Genomic DNA, 19,130 nt, shown 5'->3' with positions numbered 1-19,130 from the left:
TTGGGGTCTCTCCCTTTTATTGCCTTTGAAGGGATCAATAAGTAAATACAAACTGAGACACACACACACACACACACACACACACACACACAAAGAAACTGAGACACATTCGCTCAGTTAGATCCTTCTTTTCCTACTATCAAGTCCAGTCAGGGAAAAAAGAGCTTGATTCTCCGAGAATTCCAGTAGTGCAGGGGGGCAGGCAGGGGAGCCCTGGGCTCTTTGCAGCAGAGATTCACATGTCCGTATTTCTTGTAATATTTCCTTTGTGTGAGGTTGAGAAGTGCTCTGATCCGTGTCCTTGGCCCCCTTTTCTGACCTGCAAAACCTGGAGCTCTACTCCGAAGGTCATTTTATGGATGGTTTGTGTATGTGGCTTAGAGAGCCCCGGCCTGCAACATTCCCATAGCTTAAACTTCTCCCGAATTCAAGGTTCCAATTTTGTTATTGTTGCTTCTAAATGCTCCCCAAATGTAACATGGATGGATGACATATTGAAAGCATATGTATGTTTACCTCCATATTGATGTCATTTCCTATAACACCAGGAATTATATGTGAAGTACCGGGCGGTGGGGAGCACGTGGGGGGATCTGACAAGCAGAAGCAAAGGCCAAATGTGTTCCAGGAGAGGACTCCTTAGTAGTTTTGATGTTAAAGTTGAAACCTGAAATATATTCTCATCTTAAGGGGGAAAAAATCCTGTTGATGGACATCAGTCATACTTGAACAATTTTCTTCTTTATCCTAAATCAGGAAATTTCGGAAATGGTCTTCACTGCAGACTTGCATGCTAATTGCCGCGGTGGTGGCTCTTTTTCCTCTGGGTTTAATCCTTCCATTGTGATGTTCCCGTCCATATTCATGGAGAGTAGGGATGAAATAGATAACGGGAGTCAAGAGATCTCAGATTTGTTTCCCGGATCTCTCTGTAAATTGCTAAGAGTCAAAGACGGGGAAACGCAGGTTAGAATAATGGAGGAGAGGATTTTTGCACATGGCTGATTTTTGTCATCTCTGGCCTGTGTGACTCCCAGCTCTGCTGTGGACAGAATGTATTTGAACTTCTGTCTTTGAAACTCAGCCCACTGGGGGCCAGAGATACTTTTTTAAAGTTTTGCAACTTGTCCCTGGGCGTTCTAACATTTAAATGGTAGCCCAGATTTTCTCCAATGCTGAAACACTCCTGGTGTCACCTCAAGACCTTGCATTTGAGCCCCATAGCCTCCAAACATTCTCAGTGATGCCAACTTTCAGAGTGGGTCTGGAGCAGGATTGTAAGACAGCAGTGTATGCGGGGGTGCTGGGGGCACCACTTATCCTGCCTTCTTGGGTAAAGCACAGCTGCACCAAAGGCCACCCAGCCAGGGCCTTCCTGTCTGTCCCAGCTGTGTCTCCTCACTGACCTGCTGCTTTCTGAGGGCCCAGAGTCCCACCTCCAGAGAGCATAGGCTCCCAGGTCAGATGGCCCCAATTTGGCATTGGCTGGCTGAGTGACCTTGGGCAACTTCACAATGGTTCTACATCTTAGTCTCCTTACCTGTAAAATGGGTTTTGTGAAGATCAAATATAATGATGCATACAAAGCACCTAGTACAGTGCCTGACACTATGAGGAGTGCAGGAAATACCCGTTCTTATCATTAGTAATTTTTTTTTTCAGACAAAATCAGGAAGTATTTTATTGTACAAAATTTACATTTGTTGTATATAGTGAAAAGCATGGCAAAACAACATTTTGTTAATCCATTTTCTGAGATTTTCTGTGAAAAGTAAAGATTTATTTCCTAATACATTCTCAGATAATATAACTTTTGATATAGTTGTTTAACAGTTGTGTTGGTAGTAAGTGTCTTGGGACATAATGTATAAAACTGAACACAGATCAGAAAAGTGCAGGGGGAAGACCACTGCCAAAGAGTAATCTCCATGAACTCGGCATTTTCCACTGCAAGGCAGATGCTGTGGGGTCATCACAACATGGTTTGATTATCTGAAGCCATTCATTAAGATACTCAACAAGACCTAATGCATCTGGGATATTGTCTCCTTCTGAAACAAATTTCAGCAGAACCACCACTGGGATTTCTTTAGAACAGCCTTCATCATAGAGTGTTTTTGTGATACCTCCTCCAGGAATACGAATACAAAACTCAGAATCATCTATTTCAGGAATGCATGGGCTTATTTCCATTTCTTCCCAATTAAGGCTCTGTATTCTATTTTTTTTTAATTAATTTTTATTGGTGTTCAATTTACCAACATACAGAAAAACACCCAGTGCTCATCCCGTCAAGTGTCCACCTCAGTGCCCGTCACCCATTCCCCTCCCACACCCGCCCTCCTCCCCCCTTCCACCACCCCTAGTTCGTTTCCCCGAGTTAGGAGTCTTTATGTTCTGTCTCCCTTCCTGATTTTGAACACTTTTTTGCACAATGGGTGTAAGTAGGTATCTGAAGGGAGTGCTGCGAAGTTGTAGATCATTACGGTGATATGAATGGCTGCTTGAAAGAACAATAACTTTGGCACAGTTACTACTTTTCACCCAGGAAAGCAGTTTCTCACAGAATGAATGGCTTTGATTTATACTTAATAAAAATGGACCTTAACTGAAGAGCCACGAGCTTCTTCGAAGGCAATGAATATACTTCAGCGTTTATGCAGAGTTCTGTTGAATTTTCTTCTGCAGTTGCATATGGATTGTTTCCAACCATGGGCACAAGACAATCGGTATAGAAGTAACCAATCTTATGCATATTTAGTGTAGAAATAATCAAATCTATTGCAAGCTGGCCAACATTTCCAACAGACACTGCAGGTTTGTGTGGTGGTCTTCCTTATGTCTTTCAGGTCTGTAATTAACTGGTCACAGTTAATTAGGAGGGTGTGGCCCGCGAGGTCGGGGACAAACATGGTGGCACAGAGGGCGGGAGGACAGGCAAGGCCAAGGCCGAGCGCGGGCCCGGCAGGAGGCGGGAGGACCGCTGAGCGCGGGCCCAGGAGGCCAGGCCGGGGCCGGGGCCGGGGGCGGGCAGGCGGACCCGCGAGCGCCGCGCCAGGCCTCCTTATCACTAGTAATTAACAACATTGGAGTGGAAGTGGAGCGTGTGATGATGCCTCAGCACTTTTCCCTGCATTTCCACATCCAAGTGCCATAAACCAGAGTATGGAAACCCTTGCACTTGACTTAATGCCACTGAGGGAAGCTGCTTGAGGCTAGAGTGGGTGAAAGTGAAGGGGGCCATGCTGTCCTTGGCAGCCAGAACTTGAAAGGGCATGAGGCGGCGATGAAGTTGACCATAGTGCTCTCGTGCAGGTTCATGCAGCACTGGCTGGGTGCTAACTCCTGGGGATACTGCAGGGACAAGACAGATAGCTCCTGCCCTCAGGGAGCTCCCTGTTGGTCAAGGGAGGGGGCAGCCAACAAATCATTGCCCTGCAAGTCTCTAGCATATTTTTCTTTCTATTCTACAGTCTACATACATGCACTGCCTCACCCCATAACGCTCATTCCCCATCTGTTTCCCTCCCACCATGACCCACCCAAAGCTTGAGCCATTTCTCCCTAGTCTTTTGAGACCCTTCTTTATTGTAGATTCCCCACTCTACTTGGGCTATGATCCTTGACTGCACCTGCCTATTTAACTAACCCTGGTTCCCATACCTGTGGCTGGATGAGCCCAGTTGCCGGCATACAGAGAGCAGAGAGAGAATGAGTTTTGTCCAGCAGATTCGGTATTTCAGTCTAGAGTCTTTAGGTCGGGCCCATCGGAGTCAATTCCTAGGAGGGAGTTTCCACTTTCTGAATACTCCACTAATAAGTAATACTTTCAGCAATTTGAATAACATTCATGGAACTTTCCGGAGGTGAAAAGCACTGTGCTAAGCACTGAGCATGTATTATCTCTCTTAGTCCTTTTATCAACCCTTGAAATTGGTACTACAGTTACCCAATTTTATAGAGGATGAAATCAGGGTGCACCCAGGCTAAGCAGCACCCCAGAGTTTGTCAGCTGCAGACCTGGGATCCGAATTCTGTTTCACATTCTTTCTTTCTTGTTGCACGCGGCTCCTGCTGGGGGGTGCAGGCACTTCTTGCCATTGCTGGTGTTCAGCTTCCATTTCATCCAAAGCCTTGTGTCTGATGTTCAAGGTCCACATCTGGGAACCAGCCAGCCCTCTGCAGTCACCATTCTTCTCCTTCTCAGTCATCCCAGACTGATCCCCACCTCTGCGCTACTAGCTGGAGGCCCTCCATACAACCTCTCCTGGAGACCCCCGCAGTCCCCAACACCTGGCTCACATGACACTGCCTCCACCATGACCTCTGGGACTTTGCCACCCTGATTCTCAGGAGTGTCACCTGTCCATCTGAAGGGGCAGCTCTGCAAGCGCTTGTCTAGTTCCTGATCCCAGTATACCTCCTAGCACAGAGTGTTGCACATTGAGGGCGTTGGGCGTGTGTGTACAATCTTGTCTCCAGCCCTGAGTCCATTCCCCAGCAGTAAGTATGGTAAAACAAACAAACAAACAAAAAACACAAAAAACACAAAAAACAAACACAAACAAAACAAAACAAAACGAAAAAACAAAACTTAACCCCATGCATGCTGTTGATGTGGCCATTACAAATTATTATCACTAGTTAGCTTGAGTTTATTGTTGCTGTTTTGACCCGTTAATAAATAAACAACAAGAAATGGCTGGAAAACCATGACATGACACCCTTTTGGCAAAATGATGAAACAGGCGATGTTTGTCTGCTTTGTTCTAACCTCTCTGAGTCGTGCTTTCATGAACTCCACAACCCACCACTTATCCTTGGACACTGTACCCAAACCTACTTGCAGAGCCCCCATTCACCCCCAGGAGTAACCGATGGCTAGCATGTGTCCTGGGAGGTGCAACCCATTTTAATGGGAACTGAAGCCTTATGGTAAAGGAAAGAAGCTTCGATGGAAGGATTGCAGGCATCCTCCGGCAAGGGAAGTTTGCTTAGCCCCCTGAAATTACATGTGGGCCTCCTGAGTTCATCCTTGTGTGGACATTTTCATTATTCTCTAAGGGCTAATTTTTTGCAGAAAGATGTCAGGGTGGGGAGGCCAGGGCCCTGCTGGCTGTGGGAGTTCCTGTGCCAGCTGATAAGTATGTCTGTCAGCTCCCGAAGAAAGGGGTGCCCCATAACCTGACCTGGCTCTTCTCCTCTTACCTCTGGGGCTGGCCCTCCATGGACGCCTCTCCTTCCCCTCGCTCTCCAACAATGGGCTTCTTTCAGCCCCTGCCCCTTCCCTCTGCCATTCCCCTGGCTATGAGCTCGTCTCTTCTCATGGTTTCATTAGCACCTCTTGCAGATGCCCTGCAAGTCGACCTTTCCCGCCATGACCCTTTCCTGTGCCCCAGACGGCATTTCCAACCGCTGACAGGACGTCTCTCCTCACGTATCCTGCTGCCCCTCCACCTCGGTATGCCCATCTGCTCTCTCCCTTCATGCTGTGCAGGTGCCTCGTCTACTTGTCCATCTCGGGCAGGGCTCTGATGGGCTTTCCAGGGCTCCTGGCTAAGAACCGAGACAGCTCTCAGGAGTCTGCTGGGCGTCCATCATGCGTCAGGCAGCAAGCGTGGGCTCAGGGTAGAGAAGTAAATACAAATCACTGACAGGCCCTAGGCTCTCAGTCCAGAGAAGGGGAGAGATGCATAGCCAGTCTCTAGGGAGAGGGGAATGCAGGGCGCTCCGCAGGGCAGCATTCGATGCATGTTTCTTGGTGCGGAGGCCTTAGTTCTCCTGGTCCTGACTTTCCTCCCCATTCCCGCTGCCGCCATCTTGGACCAATCCCACATCCCTCATACCTAGATTATTGCCAACTGTCTCTTCTCTGTCCCCTCAATTATGAATCTTTTTTGCTACTAGCGAGTTTTTCCAAAATATCACTCTCACTAGTTTACTCCAATTCTCAAGGAAAAATAATCTACCCCGGTGCCTCCTCCTCGCTCCGCAGCCTTATTTCAGCACAGAGGTTAGAGCACGGGCTCTGGTATCAGGCTCGCTGTGCTAGAATTTCAGCTCTGCTGCTTAGTTGCTGTGTGACCTTTGGCACCACACCTGACCTCCTTGTCCTTCAGGCCCTCATCTGTAAAATGGGGACAAGAAGTAAGCCTACTTTGTGGTGTTGTAAGTGCAGAGTGAGTTAATATAGGCACAAGCACGGAGTAAGGTAGCCATAGTGTTCTTCGCTACTACTGCCAAGCAGTAGGGGCTTGCTGCTCCCCCCAGGCCCCGTCACAGGGCTTGGGGATGGCTGTCTCTGGGTTTCCCATGATGACAACCTTTCCTGAGACACCAGGCTTTTCTGGTTATGTTGCTTCTACTTGTCTGTCAGACCTAGATCGGTTCCCTGAACTTGCAGGGCATCTGCCCAGCTTCCCTAGCTCCACTAACCTCCCTGTCATCTGGGCTTGGGTCACAGGTATCATAGAGCCCCTTAAAGAAAGTTCTTTGGAGACTTCCTATATGTGCACTGCTCCTCCTTCAAGCAGTTAAAGACACTGTCTGGAAGTTTCAAACACACAGAGTTTAACAGGAAAACACTAGTACCTCCCGCTCAGATTACAGGAACACCTCCTACCTGCCATTTGCACCCTCTCTGACCAGGGGCTGGCAAATTTTTCCACACAGGCTCAAGTCGTAGATACTTCAGGCATCACAGACCATATACCTACAGCTCAATTCTCAACTGCTCAGCTCTGCTGTCTTTGTAAGGAAGCAGCCAGAGCCGAGATGCGGCTGTGTTCCCATACAATTTTTGCATATGCAAACAGGTGGTGGGCCTGATTTGGCCCACAGGCTGTATTTTGCCGACCCCAGCTCTAGCTGAGAGCCAGTTCACTGGACAGACTCCCTCCGCTCAGCGAGCCTCCCCGAATGTTCCTCTCAGGGACAGATTATTTCCTGTTGCTTGGACTCCAGTCAGCCTCAGCAAATGTTTGAGTGGCCTGCGGTGTTAAGGTGAGCTAGTTCTCCTAGCCTGACAGCTTTGTTCCTGAGATCAGCCAGAGCAAGGGAGGACAGGCCCAGGGGAGCTGGTGACGTTGAGGCCAAAGGAAACCAGAGGCTCTTCTTGTCCTTCTTTTCCTCTCTAACCCACGGCCCACTCATGCTGCCCTCAGCCCTAGTCCCAGAGGTAAATAAATATACATTTTATAACCACTTCGGGCAGATTTTTTTATTATTAAGGAAGGAAATTAAAAGTTTCTGAAGTGTAGATAATACGGAGTTCACCAGACAAATTGACAATGGCCAGGAAATTTGAAACGGAGGGCTGCGGGCTCCTCTACTGGATGGCCTTCGGCCTGCCATCTCTTGGGGCTGGGCTGCCTTCAGGGTGGGGTGGGATGGCCTTGACCGTGCTGGCAGTGGGCCCAGAGCTTCTCTGTGGGCCAAGCTGCTTTGCCCAGTATTGATCTGGCATTTGTAAGGATCCCTCCACCCTAATGCCTTTTCTTCCCTTTGCCTTCCTAGAGGGTTGGTAGGGAAGTCGCTTGACTGTCCAAAGAAAATCCCAATCGCTCAATCCTGGGTTGCTCTCTCTTAATGGAATCTTCCTCTGAAGGAGACAGACACATCTCTCCGGGGACTGCCCTGCTTACATTCTCCATAACCCCTTTGGTTGTCACCGGGGGAGTAATTATAACTTAAATCGATGGGTACTTGAGAGAAGGTGAACTATTTGCCCTCTGCTAGCACTTGACATTTTGAACATTGGACAATGAAAGGTGACTTTGTTTATTTATTGAGCTATTAGGGCTTAATGCTAAAAGGGGTTCCTGACAAGAACTGAAAGAAACCTCCTTTTTGGGATAAAATCTTTAAGCACAAATTGCTTTGTTACTGGTCAATATTTGAGAAAAAAAAATTCCGGCGAAAGCTATATCCATTTGATATCATGTACATTTTTCTATATCTCCCTGGGTACGCCAAGAGTAAATGCTTTCCCCAGTATTTCCGACATCTGGTCTTAATATTTGAAAGTCTTTGTTTCATGTACTTTTGATAGACAACATTTTTTGTGTGTGGAGTATTTTGTTATTAGACGCTATGAAATGTTGATATTAATCTGAATTGCCCTGGTCTCCATGGAATACTAGGCCAGTTGGGAACTATCCTTGGGTGCATCTTTGGGAGAGTATTTGGGGGATCACACAGCATATTTTGACATCCTTGCAAGGGCATCTGACTTTGTTTTGTAGAAATGCTGGGCATGCTTTTAACCCAAAGGACCCCTGGGTGGGATCACTGTTCGTTTCCAATCTCCCCGACCAGTGTATTGGGTGCTGTTATGTTACAAAGGTTGGCAGGTTGAAAGGTCAGAGGTTAGGATTTAGCTTCTCCACTCAGTGTTCATGGATCCAAAGGAATTGAAGGGCTCTGTTCGAATCAGGGGTGAATTATATTCTGAAGGGGGCCTTCAACCCTTTCTGGATCTGAATGGATATAAGAGCTGAATGTGGATGACAAGCGGCTCTCCAGAGGGGCCAGGCTTGTTTGCAGATGGGCAAAAATGACCCGGTCACATGCAGAGTGATGCCCACTGTCACTGTCAGAGTCTTTAAGGAAAAAAGCATGCTTGATGGAGCACTGAGTATTATACACAACTGATGAATCACTAAATTCTAAATCCGAAACTAATAATACATGGTATATTAACTGAATTTTTATTAACTGAATTTTTAAAAAAAGTATGCTGATGAGAGTAAATGTAGAAGGTTTATGAAAATATAGAATGGTGCTATTTCCATGGAAGAACTGGAATGAAGAAGTGTGGTGAAGGTGGGGCCAGCCAATCTGGCAGCCACCAGCATCACAGATCTGGGGTCCAGCATGGTCTGGGGCTCTAAGGTCACAGAGCTGAGGTCACAGGTCACAGAACAAGTCCCCAGGGTTACAAATCACCTGGAGATGGAACAGAGACTCATCTTCCCTGACTGGAAATATTCATTTCCATTTACCCATATTTCACGTAGTTTCCTTTAAATTAATTAAGTCAGTAAAATTTTCTAATGTAGATTCCCCATGCTGACGGAAAGACACTAAAACCAGATGGTAAGAACTTTAGGGGTGCAGGGGCACCTGGGTGGCTCAGTGGTTGAGCGTCTGCCTTTGGCTCAGGGTGTGATCTCAGGGTCCCGGGAGTCCCACATCGGGTTCCCCGCAGGGAGCCTGCTTCTCCCTCTGCCTATGTCTCTGTCTCTCTGTCTGTGTCTCTCATGAGTAAATAAATAAAATAAAAGAAGAATTTTAGGGACACAGAGATGTGTGGACTTCTGCAGCATGCCCACCCCTAGAGTTCCCGTTCTCCATTCTCTTCCCACAGCACCTGCCTCACCCCAAGACAATGTTATGGTTTGAGTTTCCATTTTTTAACTCCATACCGTTCTACTTTGAACTAAACTTCATTACTATGTTGTTGATGCACAGATGCTCTCAAGTTCCCTGAAGAAGAAAATTAAATAGAAATGCATCGAATACAATAGAAATGTATCACCCAGTCTAATAAATGAAGATATACTTAATGACCTTGGGTAAGAAAAATCCCAGAGCTTTCCCACCCAAAGGTTAGGGGTGCCTCAAAAGAGAAAAGGGGGGGGGGCGCCCAGGTGGCTCAGCGGTTTAGCGCTGCCTTCAGCCCAGGGCTTGATCCTGGAGTCCCGGAATCGAGTCCCACGTCGGGCTCCCTGCATGGAGCCTGCTTCTCCTTCTGCCTGTGTCTCTGCCTCTCTGTGTGTGTGTGTCTCTCATGAATAAATAAATAAAATCTTAAAAAAAAAAAAAAGAGAGAGAGAAAAGGGTCTTTTAATCCCCAGGATGAACAGTCACTTTGGCAACCACTAATAAAGATTCACAAAGTTATAGAGTGCTTTGGAGTCTCCATGGCCTGCCCAACTTGTTTTAATTCTGCTCCCTGATGGAAGGATCTCCAAGATGCATTGTTAAGAGAAATGGACAAGCTAAGAGCAGGGTGCATGGTATGCTACAGCAGGTTAGAACACTACAAAGCCTATCTCTGTGTATGTGTGTGTGTGTGTGTGTGTGTGTGTGTGTGTAGAATGCATCTGGAAAGTTACACACCTCTGGAAGATAAGTTGGATGGGGAGGATCCAGAGAAGGAGAGAGATTTGCCTTTCACTGTAGGATCTCTTGTCTTTTGAACTATAGACCATGTCTATACAGACACCAACTGAACAGAGACCACCGACTGAAAAACAAACTATTTGCTGAACCCCCAATCTATACTGTGTAGTTAGCTTTCTAAAATAAACCCATTATAATGAATAAAGAATAAAATATTTCAGACTTTTCTCCTTGCCCCCCACCCCTGGCATGTTAACAGTTACGACACGGGAACTGTGAGTGGGATGCTAGACATCAAAATGGATTTGCATTTAGACTGATGGCGCTAATGTTTACAAACAGGTGCCTCTAAGTGTGGGAAGACACGTGCTTGATTATTTGGGAGCCACCTGCAGGGGGATAAGTTTATTTACAAGTGAGTGAACCCAGAAGCAGGCTCTGCGTTGAAGGTTGTGATTAAGGCACATGGTTAATGATAAAACAAATAAAAGCAACTCTCTAAAAAACGTCACATGGGGGAAGGAAACGAAAGTAAGGGGAACCTGATCTCTATAATCCCATAATATTCCAAATATAATTGCCATCTGACTCAGATCTTCTCAGAGTTAATAGTGCAGAAGTCACTTTTTTTTTCCTGCTGGCATATCCTTGTCATTAACAATATAGCAATTTGGAGGAAAAGGCTGCAATGATTTCACCTGGGTTTAAATTGCTCGGTTACCGTCTCATTTTCCTGCATAGATCCATTGAGCTCTCCAGGCATGAAGTGGAACAAAGTTATTTCCTAGGGTTGGGGTTTTTACGGGTCTGACTTGGCGCTAATGGTATTGCTTTCTTGGGGGACAGGGAGTATGGAGAGGGACACGCAGCCGGAGTCAGGCTGCTTTGGGTCCATTCCCGTCCTTCCACTTCCTGACCTTGCAGCAGGAGACGAGCTACCCAACGTTGTTGAATTTTACTTTTCACATCTGTCCCATGGGGTTAATAACACTAACCTGGAAGGACTGTTTTGAAGACCAAGTGTGAAAAGTGGGACCCAGCACCTGCATGCATTCAGCACTTAGAAATGTGGGACCCTCTTCCTTAGCAGAGAACCCTGAGATGGGAGTCACCATCCCCACAGCTGCTGCAGCCCCATCCTCTAAGGTACCAGCAGCCCGAGTAAGTGTTCCAGGATCCTGACCTTCCCTGGAAATGGGTGAGTGCTCGCTCACAGGTCCCCGGTGCGCTATAGAGGGCGTTATCGGTTAGCGACCTCGCTTCCTCAAGAGGTGCTGGAATTTCCTTCCCTTGGAGAAATGCTATTTCACAGTCCCTCAGTAGATGTCAGCAGCATAGCGAACATCTCTGTGCCACAGGAGAAGGGGGTTGGCTTCAAAACAACTTTTCCAATTAAAAAATTTAAAAAAAAAATTCAAAGCTCCCCTCTGTAGTCACTTCAGGAGTCCCAGAACCAAAATGGTGAGATTCTTGAGAGGATTACCAAGCATGCATTTGCATTTTAAAGACGACCTTTTATTCGCAAGTAATGAAAACATCATCCCGGAGATGGTTAGGGATTATAGCAACCTTTTTAGAATTTTCTGCAAGTTTATCTTGCATTTTACCCTCCAGGCAAGAGTGAAATAATAGAAGATGTCCAATATTTTGTTTCTTCCTGTGAAGTAAATCAAAACCGTGGGAATGTTTTCCCCTAATTTAATTTACTGCTGTCTCCTCGAATGTATCTTTTATTGTGCTCAATTAAACCTCTGATTGTGACCACAACTGCAATGAGGTCAGAGTAAGAGCTTTTTTGTCAGAAAAAAAAAAAAAAAAAAAGGCTGATTGGAGTATGTGGCCAAGTAATATTTGGATGTGGATTCCGACCTAGGGTTTTGCTTATGACATTTAATCCACCAGCTGACTCTCCTTCCCACTCTCTTCCACATTCTTGCTTGCCCCACCCCAGGTCTGATATGAGCTGGGCCAGAACGGCTAAGTGGGAATATCTCTATCCCTTACATACCTTATTGTCCCTGGTGATACACAATTTTGCCACCAAACTTGATTTCACATTATCTATCACAGCCTACATTTTGGTGGGAGGGAAATAGATGGTGCCCAAGGTGTGAGAATTTATAACTGTGGTCTTTCAGTAGTGAGCTCCCTGTCACTAGAAGTATTCATTCACCAGTGATTCTCAATTATGACTGCACATTGGGATCATCTGCGAAGCAAACAACATCTAGGGTGACCGTCATCCCAGGTGCCAGGGACTGTCCCAGTTCCAGCACTAAAAATTCCAGGTCCCAAGGAATCCTTTCATTCTGGACAAATGGAGGTTTTTGGTCACCCTACTGATGCTTTCCGTCCCCGGAGATTCTGGTTTAAGTGAGCGCTGGAATTTTTAAAAACCTCCCAGGTGATTTTAATGTGCAGCTAAGGTTTGGAACCATTGACCTTGAGGCCAAATGATCATGGTCATAAACACTTTGGAAGGGGCCCTTGGGTAAGCCATAGGAAAGGTAGCTTTGCCCATTTGTTGTCACTGTCAGAGCCTTGGCCTGGGGACGTGGCATGGTTTCTAACCAAACGAGCCACTTGACACTTGATTAGGAAGACGGGGGGTGGGGGGGTGGGGGGGGTGGGGGGGGATCAGGATGAAGCAAATGGGGGTCCTTGCCTTGTACACAAAATTTAAGGGGCACGAAAGCCACGGTGATCACCATAGAGAATATATTTAAAAATGAAAATTACTGTAAGAGATCCATGCTGAACAAGATCAAACTTTTAAATAAAGACAGGATCAGTGGGATCCCTGGGTGGCGCAGTGGTTTGGCACCTGCCTTTGGCCCAGGGCGCGATCCTGGAGACCCGGGATCAAATCCCACATCGGGCTCCCAGCACATGGAGCCTGCTTCTCCCTCTGCCTGTGTCTCTACCTCTCTCTCTCTCTGTGTGACTATCATAAATAAATAAAAATTAAAAAAAAAAAAAGACAGGATCAGTAACTGTGCTATGTAGAGCCACACTGGAGCTTGAGGTGAAAGGAAAATCAGTAAGAATGATCCTGTCTTTATTCTAAAAGTTTGATATTTTCTTCAGCATGGATTTTCTTGCATTAATCTTGATTTTTGATGTTGTATTTAAATATTATGTATGTATGTATGTTGCACCCTAGAAAGATGCCTAACTCACCTGATCCCTGGAAAGATGCACTTCCCAGGTTCATCGAAAGGAAGAGGAGCCCCTAGGGTTTGAAAGAGGCTCAGTGGGCTCACAGATGGGCAATGTGGTCTCATTGCACTGTCTCTGGAAGGAAGTAGGCCTCCTAGAAGGCACGTGGTGATGGGCAGGGCTGAGTGAGTGGAGTTCACAAGGGCCCTGTAAGGGGAACCAGAGCCTGTGGTCCTCAGCACCCCAGCCAGACTGAGCAGGCACCTGGGGCGGTGCTAAGTGACTTGTAGGTTTCAGCTGATTTCAACTCTTACAGCCCCTTTGGTTAGAAACCAAAAAACAAACTGTGTTTCTCCATTTCCAGGATTAAAATTAAGCAAAACCAGAACCCCCTCTTTTTTTTGTAAGTGGAATGGAGAACAGACAGTGCAAAAACCTTTCTGAGGCAGGCTTTTGGGGGAAGAGGGAGGCAGAGGACTAATCATGTCCAGGGTAGGCCAGTTACTCAGCTGGCATGCTCCCCACGCCTAGGCCCAGGACTGACAGCACCAACAGCAGGAAAGAAAGGCTTAGTTGGCCCATGGTGCTGGGAGCCTTGTCGAGCTGAGAGACCCCATGAGGAGGGCCACCCCATTCCCTCCTGCCTTCCTGCTAGTTTGGATCAGAAGCTGCAGAAAGCATACTTGTGGTGTATTTTTTCATGGAAAGGTTGGAATGGACCAAAGTGTTACTATTTGTGCAACATGGGTTAATGAAACAGAGTCAGATTTGGGTTTAGAAGACCAGATTCGAATCCCAGCCCTACTCCTGGCTGGTTTGTGGTGCCTTGACAAGTCCGTGAACCTCCTAGAGACTCACTTCCAGCCTGCAAATGAGCGCAAATGGGATTTACCCCAACAGCCCCTGAAAACATCTGTGAGACTTGACTGGTCAATGTGGTGACGGTGCCATGGAAGATGTAGGCATGACCCGAAGGTAGAGGCATGATTGTGGCTGTGGTTGTTGCTATCATTATAGCCCACACTCTTGCTATTTAGCCTGCTTACCCAATACATTATTAGTTCAATATATATCTTGGAATCTGCCGTGTGCAAGTCTCTGTGCTGTGAAGGAGAAAAAGCATTTTCCCACAAAGGATCTACCAGAAGAGAGGACAAATATACAGAAAACTACAAGATGTGATAGAAAGGGACACTAATATCAAAGAGACAAGCAGGGGAGGAGCTGTTCCTTCTGGCCGGGGGATTCCCAGAGGATCTCACATGGAGGTAAATATTGGGACGAGGCAGTTATAAAGGTCAGATATTTGCAGCGTGAGCCAGGGTGTGCGTGTGGGTGGTGAGGATAGGGAAGGCACTCCGGGGAAGGCAGGGGTTGGGGATTTGTTGAGGCATGCATGGGGAAATGAAAGTTTTCCTTAGCTGGACCATGGGACATATGAACAGAACAGTGGACAAAGGTTGGAAAGATATGTAGGGGCCAGGTTGTTTGGTGGGGGTAGGGTAGGAATCAGACCTAGGGGAAGGAGTGTAGACTTTATCATTTGGGCAGCTTTGTCCCTGAGGGTGTTTGAGCCAAGTAGTGGCACAATCAGACCTATTGGTTAAATGGACCATGAGTAGGACAACACAGTGCTGGCTTGCCCAGGCCCTGGGTACTAATGTTTCATTTCCTTTTCCTTATGGAACTCACTGGTAGATACTGAGGGACAGATGAGCTCTGAGGACAGCCAATCAGCCTCAGGTAAGAAGGTGATTTTTCATGCATCCTTAGGGATCTGGGGACTCAGAATTTGAACAATTCAGTAAGTTTATGTTGAGCCTCCTTTCTGTTCCAGGTACTGGGCCAGGGCTCGGGATTCCACTGAATGAGATTTAGTTCTTGCCCGCAAGTCCAGGGGAGAAAGAGTTATGTGTTGAGGCCTGGCTTGGCTCGGGATGTAGATGGAGAAGGAAGAGGTAGGGAGGATTTGGAAGAGGGGATCGAATAAGCCGACACCTAGAAGCTGAGTAGAGGCACCCAGGTAAGGTGGTGGGGAAAGAAGGGCAGGCTGAGCAGGACCAGTAGTGTAACACAGGTGCTAAGGAAGCAGGACATGAAGGAACGTGTAAGAAATTGAGTGGAGCTGGGGCCCGGCATCCAGGGACTGATGTGCAGTCCTGGAGCCAAGCCAAGGAGGCACGGGGCCTGTTGGTGGGTTTCAGTGTGGGAGAGACTTGGTCAGACTTCCTTTGGAAAGGAGACTTCAGGTGAGGTGAGGATTGCTTGGGTTGGGGAAGTGGCAGGTCCCAGGAGCTTTTCGAGGCAGTGACAATGGCGATTGCAGGGTGCTGGCAGTGCATTCCTGGCAGGACCAGCAGGACTTGGTTTGGGGTTGGGACTGAGGTGGTGGGAAAAGCCAGAGATCGACACCTACTGGATCTAATCTTAGACCTCTGTGTTAAAATGCCTTCTTTGAGCATTTGTAGGTCCATTTAAAATTATCCTGTTTGTTCCAAACCTGGTGAGGCTTCACAATGTCCTTATATGATCTGACCCCTAGACCGTGATTTTGCGACTTATTGGTTCTAGCGTCGGACACCACTGCACTTAGTGGTGTCAGCCCTGTAAAGGGACATAGGAGTGAGGTACCCAGCCTCCTTCCTGTGCAGATGAAGAAGCTGAAGCTCTTCCAGTAGAAGACGTGCATTTGAAAGTCACAGACCTCAAGGTTGGTGAAAATATGTGGGGGCATCCCATCTGCCCCTTGCCCTCCTGGATGGGCTGCCAACGTAAGACCCAGCCTCCCCATGCCTGTCCAAGGTGTGTCTGTCTGCTCCAGAAGCCGATTTCAGAGCATCCCCGCAGCTCTCAGCAGCGTTGACAGCCTGTCCCAGTGCGTAATGCTATGAGAGCGACTGCCACCCCTGGCTCTGCTCTGCTCTGATAAATGTTCCTGGGTCGATGTGTCTGGGAAATGCTGCGCACAATCCGTCTCCCTCTTGAAGATTCACACCACACGCATGAGCATACTAAAGCTTCTGAGAAGACACTTAGCTTTGCTAACTCAATCTCTCCTGAATGTATTTATCCATTGGATCTTCTTTTTCTTTTTCTTTTTCTTTTTCTTTTTCTTTTTCTTTTTCTTTTTCTTTTTCTTTTTCCTTCTCTTCTCTTCTCTTCTCTTCTCTTCTCTTCTCTTCTCTTCTCTTCTCTTCTCTTCTCTCCTCTCCTCTCCTCTCCTCTCCTCTCCTCTCCTCTCCCTTTCCTTCCCTTCCCTTCCCTTCCCTTCCCTTCCCTTCCCTTCCCTTCCCTTCCCTTCCCTTCCCTTCCTTTCCCTTCCCTTCCCTTCCCTCCCCTTCCCTTCCCTTCCCTTTTTATCCGTGAAACTATTAGCATCCAACGGAAGTGGAGTTCCCACCTAATTCCTGAGAGAAATAAATGCTCTCCAGGTTATTCTAATGTACAGACAGGTTGAGACCTTGCTACTCAAAGTATGGTTCATGGACCAGAAGCAGCAGCACAGCAGCATCACCTGGGATCTTATTAGAAATGCAGAATTAGGGGCACTGGGGTGGCTCAGTGGCTGAGTGTCTGCCTTTGGCTTGGATTGTGATCCTGGGGCCCTGGGATCGAGTCCCACATCAGGCTCCCAGGAGGGATCCTGCTTCTCCCTCTGCCTATGTCTCTGCCTCTCTCTCTGCTTCTCATGAATAAATAAATAAATAAATAAATAAATAAATAAATAAATAAATATCGAAAGAAAGAAAGAAAGAAAGAAAGAAAGAAAGAAAGAAAGAAAGAAAGGAAGAAAGAAAGAAAGGAGTGCAGAATTACAAGACCCACCTCAGACCAACTGAGTCAAAGGCTGCATTTTACAAATTCCCCAGGTGATTCTTAGGCACATTTAAGTTTGAGGAGTACGGTAAGTCATAGCGCCAGACATTAGCTGGACTTTGGAAGCTTAAAGACTCCTGATATGTAGGTGCCAGCCCCTGTGATCCAGCAGTTAAGACCTGGAAGACAGATTTTACTTTCCGTTGTGGTAAAATTTACGTAACATAAAATTTATCATGTTAAACTTTTTTAAGTGTGAGACACTTCAGTGTACTAAGTGTACTTGCAATGTTGTGCGGTGATCGTTAGTATCAATCGCCAGAATATTTTTTTTTTTATCATCGCAAACAGAAACTCTGTTATCCACTAAACAATATGGGCAATGGAATTTTAAAACGCTAACTAGCTGATTATAATGCAGTTAAGTTTGAAAACCACTCGTTTAGACTACTTGCTCGCTCCATTTAGAATTTTCCACTGAAGGCCTCAAGCCCTCCCAGGTCATGTGAAGCCTGACTGGAAAGGCCCTTGTTCCAATACATTGGAACATTGGTACCTGGATTCAGGTGTCATATGAACAGTATCTGTCCATGGTCTTCTGCATCGTATAACCCTGGCCTTTGCACACGGCAACGTGACTTAGGCAAGGACGGCTCAAAGATGCCAAATCTCCCTTTAAAGTAGTGGGACACAGATGCAGCCAGATACAGCTCTTCCTTTAGATTTCATATCACTAACGTTTGGGACCAACTGCATATATGTGGATAAGCTGATAAGGTTTTTGCTAATATAATAATACTTATAATCATTATTTACACACAGACCTTTGATTTGAGACTGTCCAGTTGTGCCATGAGGTTAGATACAATAATGTTTCAGGGTATCCTGCATGCAAAAAATCCATCATGTGCGTTTCTAGAGAACTCCAGTTCTATAGTGGAAGTACTTTTATTAGCCAATAGGAGTTTAAAAATAATACGGAACTTGCACAGAGGCTTTTACGTGCCTTACATTTTTAAAATGCGGTTTATTGTATTTATTTGAATATGCAACATAAGCAATAAAGCACATGAGCCCTCAAAAAAAAATAAATAAAAAGGCCTCTGGGCCCTTGGCACAGCAGCCTCTCTCAGAAGGCCTGCCCCATCTGTGGGAGTGGGCAGTGACATGTACCTCACACGGTGTTGTGGTAACAGCTGTCTGGAAAAAGTGTCTGGTCTGGGGCCTGGCCTGTCAATGTCAATGAAGAATCATGATTATTACACTATGTTACTTATAGAAGCAGTTTAGTATAGTCCAAAGAGCACAGGTTTTGCAGTTAAGAGAGACCTGAAAAATCTTGGCTTTACTACTTAGGAATGATGTCACACGGACAGGTTATTTTACCCTTCTGAACCGGTGTGTGTGTTTTAATCTGTAAAATGAGGATAATAGTATTTACCTCATAAGATTATGGTGAGAATTAAGCCAGACACCATACATCCAGTGACTGGCACATAGTAGGCACTCAATAAATGGTGGTAATTAATTACAAATGTGAGACATTCATTACTTCTGTATCATTTGCCATCCAAGTTCAAAGGAATCATAGACTTTTAGCACTGAAATAGTTTTTAAGGGGCACCTGGAGGGCTCAGTTGATCAAGTGTCTGCCTTCAGCTTGGGTCGTGATCCCGGGGTCCTGGGATTGAGCCTCACATTGGGCTCCTTGCTCAGTGGGGAGTCTGCTTCCCCTTCTCCCTTTGCCTGCCTCTCTTCCTGCTTGTGCTCTCTCTGTCAAGTAAATAAATAAAATCTTTTAAAAAAGAGAGAGAAATAGTTTTTAAGATGAGAGGAAAAAATTAGTAAAATACTGAAGCTTTGAAATGTCCCCCACTTATTGCAGTACAGTGGGGGAAGCAACTGTGGCTTAGTTATCAGAGCCCCTGGAACTCAAATAGCTGAGCTCTTGCTAGCTGTCTATTCTCAGGCAAGTCAAATTCTCAGGGATTTGGGTTCCTCATCTGAAAACCAGAGAACTTAAAAACAAT

At 46.3% G+C, this 19,130-nt stretch overlaps 1 protein-coding gene across 1 annotated transcript; it reads right to left on the bottom strand.

The window, feature by feature from the left end:
- Positions 1–1,649: 1,649 nt before the first annotated feature.
- Positions 1,650–4,211, bottom strand: LOC121477298 (proteasome assembly chaperone 2-like). Its single transcript, XM_041731488.1, is given in 4 exon segments — positions 1,650–2,222; positions 2,415–2,571; positions 2,573–2,835; positions 3,998–4,211. Coding segments are annotated over 4 exon segments (972 nt in total). The 3' UTR covers positions 1,650–1,884.
- Between the last annotated feature and the right edge of the window lie 14,919 nt (positions 4,212–19,130).

This window comes from Vulpes lagopus, chromosome 2 (assembly GCF_018345385.1).
Source record: "Vulpes lagopus strain Blue_001 chromosome 2, ASM1834538v1, whole genome shotgun sequence".
NCBI classification, from domain to species: Eukaryota; Metazoa; Chordata; class Mammalia; order Carnivora; family Canidae; genus Vulpes; species Vulpes lagopus.
This window is presented reverse-complemented; position numbering and strand designations above follow the sequence as displayed.